The following is a 13,129-nucleotide window of genomic DNA, read 5'->3' on the forward strand; positions in this document are numbered from 1 at the left end:
GGTAGGTAGATGGTACGAGGTACGAGGTGAGTATGGTAGGTCGATTTGGTGATGGGAAATGGGATGGGAAATGTGAATTGAGAGATGTTATTGCTGGATAAGGAATAGAGATAGAAATGATTTGGGGTCTACGATAGATCTACCTAGGTAGATGGATGGATGTTTGATGGAGGATTGGAATTTTGTACCGAGGGGTGTCCGAGGGTGCGGGAGGGAATTGCGGGAGGGAATTTTGGGAGTCTAGAGGGAGGGGGATGGTTGTGGGTTAGTTTTGCTTGGGCCTTTGCTTGGGTTCTGGATGGATGAATGAATGAATGTTTTTAAAGAGGTAAAAACAATGGAATGGTAAAATGGGCTTGATTGAATTTGTATGAGTATGAGTATGAGTATCGGGGTTTTGGATATGATATTTGGTTTGGTATTTTATATTCGATCTCTGATTCCCGAGGTCTCTTTAGTATGTGTATCAGTCAGTGTACGTAGTACGTACCGAATGATGGGATATGGAAAAAATCGATTTATAATCAGCAAATTGCAATATCTCCATAAATGTTGGTTTGGACACGGTAGGATTATGAGTGTGGTTTATTCTAAATTGGGTAATGAATAGTAGATTCTGAGATTGAAGAATTGGAGGATAAAATCGTTGTATTTTTCGAAATTGAGATGAGTGGTGTTCTGTTAGTTCATGTACCTACTCACTGGCGGTAGTATCATTGAGGTTCTTCGTGATGGGAGATGTAAAGGAATTTGGTAGCTGCGATGTACTTACATGTAATCGTGCGATTGAACTTCCTTTTGGTCTTGTGATTTTTCTGTAAGGTCATCGACTGAGAGGAATTACCTGGGAGTAAGACGTAGTTGGTAAAAATGGAGAAAACTGACAGATGTTTGGATTCACCTCGAGTTGGAGTTGAATTTGAGATGTCAGATAATGATTTTTGGAATATCTGAAAGGAGATAGACCACTCAAATATCGATTAATTTTGTTTCTCAATTAGGTACTAGGGTTTAGATATGATATCTGTGAAGAGTGACTTTGTGCACTTATAGAAGAGCGAGGACTGTGTTGACATATTGGATGTGATAAAAGAGAGACGAGGAGATGAGGAGGGGAGAAAGGACGGGAAAATATAGAAAGAAATGAACTAAACGAGGTTTTTACTTTAAGACGCATACTATAAATATGGATAGACCCCAACTACACAATTCAATAACTCAATTCGCTTGAACTCCACGCACAATTCGTGCATCCCAGTGCTTGTTGCAAATCAACATGCCGTTCAGGCTAAAAAGTTCTTTCGCCATGAAGATAACACCGTCAGATAGACAAGAGAAACATTGAATCCTCCTCCTCTGCTTCATATTCCTCTGCGTATATTTCATCCCAATTGATACGTCGCTCCTCGATGATTAGCTCCTCAACAGTGGCATAAGATCTCCCGACCTTACCACAGCATGAACAAACGCGTCCGTCGACACTCTGAAACTTAATAACGCCTTCCTCTCGCTCACGCAGTATATCTTCGACGCCGCTGGAGAAGTCGCTTCCAACTTTTGATTTGTCCAATAGAATCTCCCAAGAAAACTCTCTGCCATACTTAAAAGGGAAAAAAATGCATTTATGCAGACACTGAAAATACAGCAAGGACTCATTAGGTACATAATCCAAATTGAAGACCGCGTGGAGACTTTGCATAGACCAACCAGCGGCGATGACGGGGCCCTGCTGTATCTCATCGTATACGAATTTAGCTATATCTATGCCCAAATGTTGCAAAGTGGCCTTTAACCGGAAGAATGCTGCTGATGACTGTAAGAGAAGTGTCGTTATTGTGCCCTGGTGCTCTGCTTCGGGATAATGAGTGATGGTAGCAAGCAGCATTGCTGAAGAGCTATGAAGATCCATACCGTAACTCATCATGCATCTAATAAGATGTGTTTGATCGGATTCTCTGAGCTTCTTCACGAGACAACGCCCTATAGCTGGCGCGGCCCAATCTTCTGTTATATCATGAGGACAAGAACGGAAGAGATGATCAATCATATCTATATCCTCGAGCTCCATTGCAGAAATCAAGGTATATAGAAAATAGTCCCATAAATTGGAAGTGAGAATCAACTGATCTTGAAGCATTGAAGCAGTCCAATAGAAAAGTTTTCGGTTGGCCAAGCACCGACGATTAGCTACTAAATCCGTGCGGCTTGCGAGTCGACGCAATCCTATTACCCCAGAGGAATTCTCATCTTCGCTGACTTCGAACTGATCGAGAAACATTCGGAGGACTTCTATGCAAATATCGCCAGGCACAAAGACCCGATTATCACTATCTGAGAAGCCTGAGGGAACTCTGCTATTGCCATAACCGAAAGACCACGTTCCACATACGTATGACCCAAGATCACTATCATTACATGTCAGACATATGATCGACCCAAACTCTCAATAACAACTCTTGGAAAACCATGCAATTTACTTGTCTTGTATATCCCGCACTTCCAAATCAGCCCCTTCATCGACGAGAAATTTACAAGTTGATAATCGCCCAGAAGATGCTGCTATTTAGAGATTACATTAGTATGAGATACGATAGGCCGCCCGAAGCTGTTTCCTAGATAATCCAGCAAGGAGTGGCGCCGTTAATTAAGTCTATGTAGATGGCCGACCAGCTCTAATCGTCCATGGAAAAAATTTATTTAAGCATGGAGGTAAGAAAGACGTACGATCAAAGGTGTTCTACCATATGAATCAGTATCACGCGGAGAAGCAAGACCTTCATCAAAGAGACATCAGCGTCCATCTTTACAGAGTCTGAAAATTGTCGAATCGTCTGGCACAGCTCTGTATGCTTTTAATTCAGATTTGAAGGTCCCACACGACTTCGAAAGAGCAACTCTGACCCCGAGGCTGACACCGCATAGTTGTAGCAAACGAGAGGGATGCATGATCAACTTGGTGCACGACTTATAAGTGCCGTCTGAGAACGATAAAGTGGTGATGTAGATATTATTTGTTCCAAAAGGTGTGTTAATGATAGAGATGCTGTGCTTTCCACTGTGCAGAGAAAGAGACTTTCTCCGTAGGCTTCTCTCGGTGGGGTTTGACAATGTAGAATATGCTAAATCTATAGCTCTCTCAAAGCCGAGCCTCATTACAGGATTCTTGATATTGCATGCAAGAGCTCGAGCTTCCACTTTTAGTGCATCGAAGTTTACGTTGCTGTCTGGCGGATCTCTTGATATGATTTCAACAGTTTTCGAGGCCAGTTCCTGCAGATCAAGCTTAATGCCATCCAACATAGACATGAGCTGCTGTTGAGATTTATAAGTTTGCATGGACAGAAGTCTAGATATGTCAGGAACTTCCAAACACGCAATCGAGGAGGTACTAACTGAGAAGAGTTCTGACGAGCCAGGACCAAGGTCAGTTTCGCGCTGTTCAATCTCGACTGTAACCCTTGTAGCTTCTCTATCTTTATGACTCCCTTCATAGCGCGCCATCTCTTGATCAACAAGGTAGTATCGGTATTTGGGAATACGATCTTTTGACTTAGGTGATTGAGAGATTCAAGAACTTCGGAGCAAAGCCCTAGAGCCTCACTTATCGAGTTAGAGTGATGCATGAACTGGTTCTCCTCTAACTTTATATCGTCAAGAACGTTTGATATAGCGCGCAAATCTTTGCATATCATTTGAACCTCATGAGGGGCTTCTTGGAGAGATTCCCAGAGTGCACAAGCTTTCTTGATACCGTCTGCAAGCTGGATGGCAAAACCAAGAACCGAGAGCACGCTCGATACTCCAGCAAGTACCTCCATAATGTATAGTGAGTCTCGGGGTCATGCAAATATAGATAGAGAAGTTTTACCCGTTCTTAGAAATGAAAGAGTTCGTGTCAAATTTCATAGTAAATGAAGTGAGCTGAAACTGCGACCGTGGATAGTAATAGAAAATGGGGAGATAGACCAGGCTTGGTGTAACGATCCAACAAACAGTGCAGTTTCTGCATAGCCGCCTCCGATATGTGACTAGCCACTCATTTACCGGTGAAAGTTGTACAAGAGAATCTCAAGCAGGTAAAGCCTACTTCTAGGTTGTTGCAGCTCACTCGAGCCTACTTTGAAAGCAGTCTGATTTCTGTTGCAGATAGCAAGGTTGAATCAAATTTGTCTATCTTACTGATTCCGTTCATTGTCGGCAGTTTAATGCTTGAAACAAGACAGAGATTGAAATTCTGATCTAGGTATGTAGATGGCATCTCACACTCGCATTCACATATGGTCTGCTTCCGTCCTTGCCAGAGTAAGACTAGAACTTTTCGTTATATATCTACAAATCAACTTGATCAATTAATGCAATCAGCCTTGATTGTTCAACAATAGAAGATCAGAAGTTGCGGCCAGAAGTTGCAGATGGAGTTGCTGGAACATAGGTATTGCATTTCTGTCGAATACGTTAGCACGACCGCGAATATTTGAGCATCAATCAGATTATGTAATCAAGAGCCAAACGAGTAGAAGCCTTGCTCTCAAACGAGTAAACTTTGAACAATCAACATACTACCTATCCTTACCATTTTACAAAAAAGACTACAAGGTCCATACAAATATGATTATTCGCGATAACATGCCGCAAGACGACGGGTTTCAGGAGAAATGAGAAAATAATCAAGGTTATGCAAGGTAACGGTACAGTTTTTCTTCAAGATTTCGCCGCTTCTCAACAATCGCACATGCCACCGCATCGACATCGCAACAGGCATATTTCGAGACGATTGCCCCCCTAGATCCTTCGATATATTTCTGTTCACCTCAACCGGCTGAACTTTAAATGCAACTTATGCCATTGACAATATTACTAGGTAGTCACAGCACACACACACTATCTTGGAATCGACAATAAGCAACATCTATGGTGGTATGTGATTTTGTATACCGCGGCATCCAGTATCTATCATCTACCTACATGCCCCTGCGTATGCCGATACTTCTTTCAAAATTGCGACGATAGTTTTCTATGCGATGGCTTCAGTTATTGTTCGTGCGATTAGCTTGGAAGGCTGAAGGTTGCTTTCACCCCTCACTAATAGTTGAACCTGCGGATTGATGGAAGTGGCTGATATTTATCGGCATGGGCAGACCACAGGATTATTTGTGAATATGCCATACCTAATGAGTCCTTGATATACTTGAACGAATTCTCTACACGCAGATCCCGATACCAGCACTATTGACATCTGCAAGATGTCAAATAGTGGTTGTTATTTTAACAAGGCTGAAGTTGGCACATGTCGTACGTTAAATGCCTCCCTGGCTTATGATTAGGTCTTCTTATGGTCCTATGCCGGTTGGATCTTTTGATTCAAAACAAGAACTGGTCTACACATATTGGATATTTGACATGGCGGTTGTTCTGGATGAATTGAAGCACTCGTTATTCTTGCCCAAAAACTGAGTCTTCTCACAAAGCTCTAACCTTTGACTGCTGCCCCAACAGCGACCTCAATCCATGATTCTATGAAGATGCTTGGGGTCCCAGTCACTTCTGATAGATGTTATCATCATTCACAATCAATACTAGAACGATCCTGCAGAATAATACAAGAATCCAAGAACTCCACAACCAAACAACAGCGAAGTGCTCCCAGATTACCGTCTACCATTCGACTACTGGGCTGTCGATCTTCGCAGAAAGGTTTCGAGGGAGTTAGCTCCTAATTCCACTGAGGACGTGGTCTGCACACATTGCTGGGAAATATTCGAGGGTTAGACTCCCTTGAGCCGCCTTGTGCAGCTCTTGCAGAGGCAGACTCTATATTGGCAAAGCCATATTGACGATAATTTCCTTTACTTTCCCTTGTTATATTTGCGTATCACACGCATTGTAGATAGAACTTTGCATACATTACGTGACTTCGAAATTGTAAACGCGGTCTGGATACCGATGCATGGAACTCGGAAGGAAGGACACAAGGCTCGGTAATCTGCTCTGCTCACTCGGTGTCGGAATCGGACGATTCTTTCAAATCTTTCAACTCTACAGAACAACGAGTGTGCAGTGTTCTTGCTACGACAGTTGTTATTCTGCACCTCTACGGATTATGGAGTTCCGTTGATACGGTGTGGGTTAGGAACACCATTACCAGACTCGACTCAATTCTGCACTTAGCTATCCACCACCACCACTACCACCACCACAACAAATAGGCAAGTCATACAATCAGATACCTAGGTAATGTAACACCAAAATCCCTCCCAATTTTTTATTTTCTCGTCGTCTTATACTTTTCAATTGTTTCAAGATTCTCATCATTATTTTCATTTAAAATCATCTCATTATTCAATTCAACTCAACTTTTCTCTCTGAAAGTCTTTTTGTGTCGCATTGTATGGTTTAATGCCAATCCATCGACTCAATTCTCGCTAAGCCTAAAGAAGCGCGCCACTTTAGCAAAATCATCGACATTCCCTCAATTATGCCTTCAACTCCACAACCAAAAGAACACCCGCCTGCTCGAGATGCGATCGCGCTCGAGATGAAAGACAGCTGGAGCCCCGGTGACGATCGCAGAGATAGAGGTAGAGTCGACCGAGGAGTTATTGAAAGAAGGTCGAGAAGATCAAGGTCTCCCACGTCACGTCGACCGGACGCCGACAGGACACCCAATACCAGAGATCGCAGTACTGATAGATCCAGGCCAACACAAGAAACTGAAAAGCCAGATCGTAGTCCAGAGCGCAGAAGGCCATCGTCTCCCCGGCCATCAAAAGATACACAAGAAGACGTAGTGAAGCGCAATCAAGGCAGGGAACTACTATTGGAATCGCGAGGCACAGAAATAGTAAAAGGAAATACAGCCCGTTCCCCTCAACAATTAAAACGAAGAAAGAGTCGCAGCCCATCGCCGAGTCGCAACCAACAAAAGAAAATTCGAAGGAATTCTCGCAGTCCAGTACGGCACAACGGAGCTACGAAAGGGTCCCGGCGAGATAGGAAGCGACGAAACCGGTCTACATCACAACATCGACATCGACAATCAGAACCGAACAGAAATAATCAACGCGAGGAAGGAAATTCAAGAAATCGTAGAGATTTTGGAAAAAACGATAAGCGTGGGCGATCTCCTGGCCAAAACCGTGATAAATTTGAAAAGTCTCGTCCTTCATCAGCCTTGGACTACGACGATCCACCAACGAACCGTAATCCATCTCCCAACAAAATTGTCGAGCAAGAACGAAAGGACGGAGGAAATTCAGCACCAAATCTATCTGAAAATAAGGAAAGGAAGCGAGATCCTTCCCCATACTCGAGCCGTCGATCGCCAGAGGCAGATACATACGAACATAAAAATCGCGGTCGTCGACAATCTCCTCGTGCACCGAAAGGGCCAAAGGGAAATCGGAGACGGTCCCCAAAGCGAGAAAAGGGCCGGCCCTCACGAGACGAATATCGCCCTAATAATAAATCTCGAGGTCGACCTACATCGGCAGCTTCAGGAGCGAATAGCATTGAGGTCAAATCGGATAAGATGGCTAACAGAGGATTCTATGGTAATCAGCAAGGGTACAATCCAAACCAACAAATGCAGGCTGCATTTCCTTTGAAACCACAATTCAACCAAGTTCCTCAAGGGCCTCAAGCAGACCCACGACAATTTTCACAATCTCCACAACATCAAATGACCCCAAATTCATATCATGGTTCACCTCAGGCACAATCACCTTATTCTTCTGGGCGGGGAAATTGGAATGGCTCACAGCAACAACAGTTTTCGCCCTCTGTCGTAAGTTTTCATTATGCTAGGACTAATATTTTTCAAATCTGACGAGACTTGCAGGCAATTTCAACAGAATTACCAGCAACAACCGGGATATGCTACTCCTACTGGCCCACAAAACCAAATGTATGGCAACCAAGCCCAATCTCCTTCTCATCAAGGTCCTCCTACGGGGCCAATGAACAATAACTTTAGAGGCAACCAACGGAATTTTAGAGCGAACAATTTCAACCCCCGAGGTAGTCGTGGAAACCAGTTCAATTCTCAATGGAATCCTCCTTCTGGTCCCTCCGGCGCCAATCGCGCCCAGTTCACCAATTCTGGTAATGTTACACCTCAGCAAATGTCACCGCAACAACAGTTCCCACAGCAGAATTCGTTTGATTCGGGTGCAATACCTATGCAGAATCAGGTGGACGAAAGCGAAGACTTATTTAGACCCTCAAAAGACCTTCAGGCTGAGGATACTAGCAAAAAGAATGATGAACAAATGCCCCCTCCTAGTCGACCACCACCAACAGGGCCTCAAAGTCAACAGAACTCCTCAAAGTTTAGTTTTGCTTTCAAAGGTCCAGCTAAAGCGGCAACTACTCCGAAGCCAGAAATCTCTCAAAAGCTAAACGCTGTACCAACCAAGCGAGAGATGCAAAATAGCCCTCGTGGCCCTGCCGCGACACGGAACATTCCTACAGAGCCAGCATCTGCAAGAGCACAACACGCATTCCGCGAACCACCGCCTCCTGTTACGCGTAAGGTCAAGAAGATTATGCAACGTTTGAAGCCAAAGCCACAGTTATTACCCGAATATAAGGCATCGGATTCCGTGTACTATCGAAAACCTGGTAATGAATCTGTGGTAGGATCTGGAACTTATGGTAAAGTGTTCAAAGCTATCCATGTCTACACCAAGAAGTTGGTCGCTCTGAAGAAGATACGCATGGAAGGAGAACGCGACGGGTTTCCTGTGACTGCTGTTCGAGAAATAAAATTGCTACAATCCTTGAACCACCCAAACATCGTCACCCTACAAGAGGTAATGGTGGAGAAGAACGATTGCTTTATGGTTTTCGAGTATCTATCACACGATCTTACGGGCTTGCTCAACCACCCATCCTTTAAGTTAGACGCAGCTCACAAAAAGCACCTTGCTAAGCAGCTTTTCGAGGGTCTTGATTACCTCCATCGACGAGGTGTTTTACACCGGGATATAAAAGCAGCAAATATCCTTGTTAGTGATGAAGGTCAACTGAAATTAGCAGACTTTGGACTGGCTCGATTTTACGCAAAGCGAAGACAGCTGGACTATACCAATCGTGTTATCACCATCTGGTATCGTTCACCAGAACTTCTCCTTGGAGAGACACAATATGGTCCTGCAGTGGATATTTGGAGCGCAGCCTGTGTCTTGGTTGAGATTTTCACTCGCCACGCAATTTTTCCTGGAGACGGTGGTGAAATTAGTCAACTGGAGAAAATTTATGCTGTGCTCGGAACGCCGAATCGAAATGATTGGCCTGGCTTAGTAGACATGGCATGGTTCGAACTTCTTAGACCTTCTGCTAAACGATCCAATGTCTTTGCAGAAAAATACAAGGAACGCGTTACACCAGCCGCGTTTGAACTCCTAGATGCCATGTTTCAATATGACCCTGCTAAGCGACCCTCTGCTTCTGATGTTCTTGAGCATCCATATTTCACGACGGAAGAGCCAACTGCAAGGCAGGCTATCGAGTATGTTATATCCTTGCTTACAACCTCCTTTTACAGGTGAGCATTAGCTAACACCATGAAATAGACTCAAAGAACTCAAAGGCGATTGGCATGAATTCGAATCTAAGGCGTTACGTAAAGAAAATGAACGCAAGGATAAAGAGGCACGAAGGGCGGCCCAAAAGGAAAAGGAGAAGAAAAGAACTGCAGAAAGTGAAGCCTGTTCTGAAAGAGACCCAAAGCGAGTAATGATGGCACCCCCGGATATACCACCGCCATCTGCCATACCTAAAACCCAGGAAGTTGCCGCTTCGAGCAACTAGACCGCTTCCACTATGCCTCCCACATAGTAGGGATGAGAAAGTTCACAAAAAGTCGCTTGCAGGATTGTACATTTGGAAGGAGCGCTTTTGGCATTCAGGAACCAGGTGGGATAAAGCTTTTGTAAGATTATTTATATTCATAACGTAATGGGACGCGAAATGCTCTTCATGGGATGGGTTTCTGATGAGAAACTAGGGGAGGAAGGTGGAGTAGGAGCGGGCGTTCGGTGATGAGGAACGGGTAGGAGAATTCCATAATTATCTTCATAACATTGCGCTATGCATTAGGAAAGCGAATTGAATGTCTCTTTCCAGTTTTGTTACTTTCTTTAGGAAGGGGAAGAGTTGTGGATGAAGATGGAGATTTCTTGTAGTATAGGTGCGAATGCGGCTATATTCAGATATTCTGTCTTGCAGTGCTTCATGTTTGATGTGAGTGACATGTGAGATGACATGATGTCACTTTAAACCCTTCATCTATTTTATCACAAACAATCATATCAGGTTAAATTTGGTTTGAGTAAATCAGTACACTTAGCACTTGACGGATTTAAATACATAACATCTTTCCATCTTGTCTTTCTCATCTTTCGCTAACCACTGTTGTGTCTGCTCTTTTCCACCTGGTGTTCTATTAATCTCACCTTTTTTTGCTCATTCTTTTTTTGTTACTTCTCTTTTCCCTTTCTTTTCCATCTAGCCTCAAGATTATTAGGCTCTTGCTATTGTACAGGTTCTACTAATTGTATTATTATTCCTTCTCTTATCTATTACCATTTCTCTTCACTTTGTCTTGTTTCTGTTCTATATTATGGGGTGTGAATGAAGATGTTCTCATAGTTCCACATAGTATAATGAGGATAGAGGATTATCTATTTCAATTAAGTTCCATCTATTTACCATTATCGTGTAGCAGAGGGGTCACAGTCACTAGGTGGCTGATGGGTAGCGAGGAGAACGAGCGAGATTCTGGAAGAGTGAACTAAAAAGAGGGTGACTTGAAGAAAGAAACTTTGAGAAACAAATCAATAGCGTAAACAGTTAAGAAGCGAAACTAGGCTGTGGAATAATGCTATGTCATTTACGAGCATGTTCACTTATATATTGACGTATCAATTGAAACATACTAGTAAATGAACTCGGATTTGAAACATGGGAGATTGAAAGAAGCAATAAAATCAAGCAAACAAGTCGTTTGGCCTCAGTAGTCGCCTAGGCGATGGCGGATGAAACCAGAAACATAGAACTTTCGAGTCGTACGAACAATTTGTAGATAAAACTACTCGTATCAGCCGGGTATCTCGTCCTAGATCGCAAAGACAAGCACGATTCCTCGAGTTATCAATCCTCGAACATTTCTCCAAGGCTGTATTGTATCTACACAGAAATCGTATTGCAGGATCAAAAACTCAACATGTCGCATCGACGCCCAACAAATCGACGACAGCCGATATCGTTACATCTTCAATATTTGCATCGGGGACATTTAAAAACGTTTGGGTACGTAATCATCATCCTGCTACTTTCCTTTCGAATCTCAATGCTAACCTTCTACCAGGCAGGCCACTACACCTCAGGCGACCGCAAAGGGCAAGCCTGCGTATCCAAAGAATTCAAAAGCGGCTCGGTATACGAAGAACACTATTTCTCCGAAGAGCTAGAGATCATGCGCCGCACGCAGGAAATCGTCGATAATTTCCAGACGGCGGGGTTTCTTCCCGGACGAGAAATCATCGTCAATAGGCCTGCGATCTGGAGGTTTAAGGATGGTCCGGGGCGGAAAGCGGGACACCTAAGTTTGGTGGAGCCCATGATTGAGAATTTTGAAAAGTTTAATAGTATACCGGGTGGACGGGAAGGGATAATGTGTGGAATGAGGCGATGCAGGCGTTGAGTCACTTTCCTATCATGATTCCGGAGAAGGTTTTTGTTGTGTGATTGCAGGGGGGTTTGTATAGTGATGGGTAGTAAGTGCTGTTTCCCCCATACGATGATGTTTTCCCCTTGCTCGGCTGCCTCGGTGAAAACTATATCAATGGTTATGAAAATCTCCTAACACTCCAATTAGCATTCTCTCAGACCCAGTCATCATGTCCCAAGCACACGATTGCGGACCCGCGGATTTGGGATACGACGGAATCAAATCTTTCTTTGAGAGGCATCGCTGTGGAAAATTCTGCGATCGGGATTGGGTGAAGCCTGTGCTCACGGGGAGAGCTCCTATCCCGATGCGTCGAGGAACAACGATGGAGCGTCCCCCGACTCGTCATGATCGTAATCCTCTGTCTAGATTGAGAGAATATTAGTGAGGACGTTGATGATTGGTGTTGTGATGGGAATGGAATGGTCAGTAATCCTTTGATCAGAAATTGCTCGATGTTCTGGGATTCATGCAAGATATGAGGGTTGTATGGTAGTTGTGCTTGAAGAATCACAATTGCCGAGGGAAACAATGTTTAGAAAGCAAGCCCTCTCCATTCTGGAGCTTCAGCAACGAATAGAAAGAACACTCCACTATTGAACCTCCGTGATGAAAGTAATGTTCTTTCAAGATATTCGGAAACAAACGATAAGATACGAGAGGAAAGTCTCCTTTTGAGAACTGAGGTGCATATGGCAGGGATCTAGCGTAATTACAGGATGTCAGTCCACATAAGATCACTGTACTGTGGCAACCTATCTTCCTGTTGATGGTCGTTGGGGGCGTGTATGTAAGAATCTGATAAGGGGTGGGTGAGCCTGCTAATAAGTAACAGCTTCGCCCCACCACGCCGATAAGTCCCACGTCGTATGTCAGCTAAGGAAGAAGTGAAAATAGGTATGCCTTCAGTCATAGCAGTGAGAGAAATACGAAATTAAAGAATGAATGTATGGATGATGCCCAGGAGATATTGCAGCACAAAGAAGCCATGTAAAAGCCGATACCTTCTAAGCGTCGTCAGACCAGTGTACGGATAGATCCTTTCAAAAATTAAAAACCAGAAAAAAGAACCAGAAAAGAGAGAACTACCCTGCGACTATCAACAAATCGAAAGACAATTGGCAATTAGCTTCAGATCCACGCCGGAAGAGATAAACAAAGTTCACCCTGCATGAAGAAAACTGCGTCTATCGTGCTTGACCGACCGGCACACATTGCATTAGCCCCGGTAATACCACTATGATGAACACACTAATCAAGTCACACATAGAAACCCCCGCATAAGCGCCCATCCATAATTCGGGCAAGTCGACATTTTCACCTCCATGTACTGTCTACGAGAGAGCGGTTGTAATTTCCAGGATGGTGGGGGTGATTTTCCTGAAAGGGGAATCCGCA

The 13,129-nt window shown here is 43.8% G+C and overlaps 2 protein-coding genes across 2 annotated transcripts; one reads left to right on the top strand and one right to left on the bottom strand.

Moving 5' to 3' along the window:
• Nucleotides 1–1,321: 1,321 nt before the first annotated feature.
• EAF02_008295 (uncharacterized protein) lies at nt 1,322–3,818 on the bottom strand (the record flags this gene model as incomplete). Its single annotated transcript, XM_038904343.1, has 4 exons — nt 1,322–2,405; nt 2,478–2,559; nt 2,808–3,346; nt 3,394–3,818. The coding sequence occupies 4 exons, from the start codon at nt 3,816–3,818 to the stop codon at nt 1,322–1,324; spliced, it is 2,130 nt and encodes a 709-aa protein (XP_038756065.1).
• Nucleotides 3,819–4,580: 762 nt separating this feature from the next.
• Nucleotides 4,581–10,372, top strand: EAF02_008296 (uncharacterized protein). Its single transcript, XM_038904344.1, has 5 exons — nt 4,581–6,231; nt 6,302–6,386; nt 6,428–7,783; nt 7,830–9,508; nt 9,573–10,372. Exons 3-5 carry the CDS (start codon nt 6,476–6,478, stop codon nt 9,808–9,810), a joined length of 3,225 nt encoding a protein of 1,074 aa, XP_038756066.1. The 5' UTR covers nt 4,581–6,231; nt 6,302–6,386; nt 6,428–6,475; the 3' UTR covers nt 9,811–10,372.
• Nucleotides 10,373–13,129: the final 2,757 nt, after the last annotated feature.

This window comes from Botrytis sinoallii (genome assembly GCF_014898435.1).
Source record: "Botrytis sinoallii strain Bc 23 chromosome Unknown BSIN_015, whole genome shotgun sequence".
Lineage (NCBI taxonomy): Eukaryota > Fungi > Ascomycota > Leotiomycetes > Helotiales > Sclerotiniaceae > Botrytis > Botrytis sinoallii.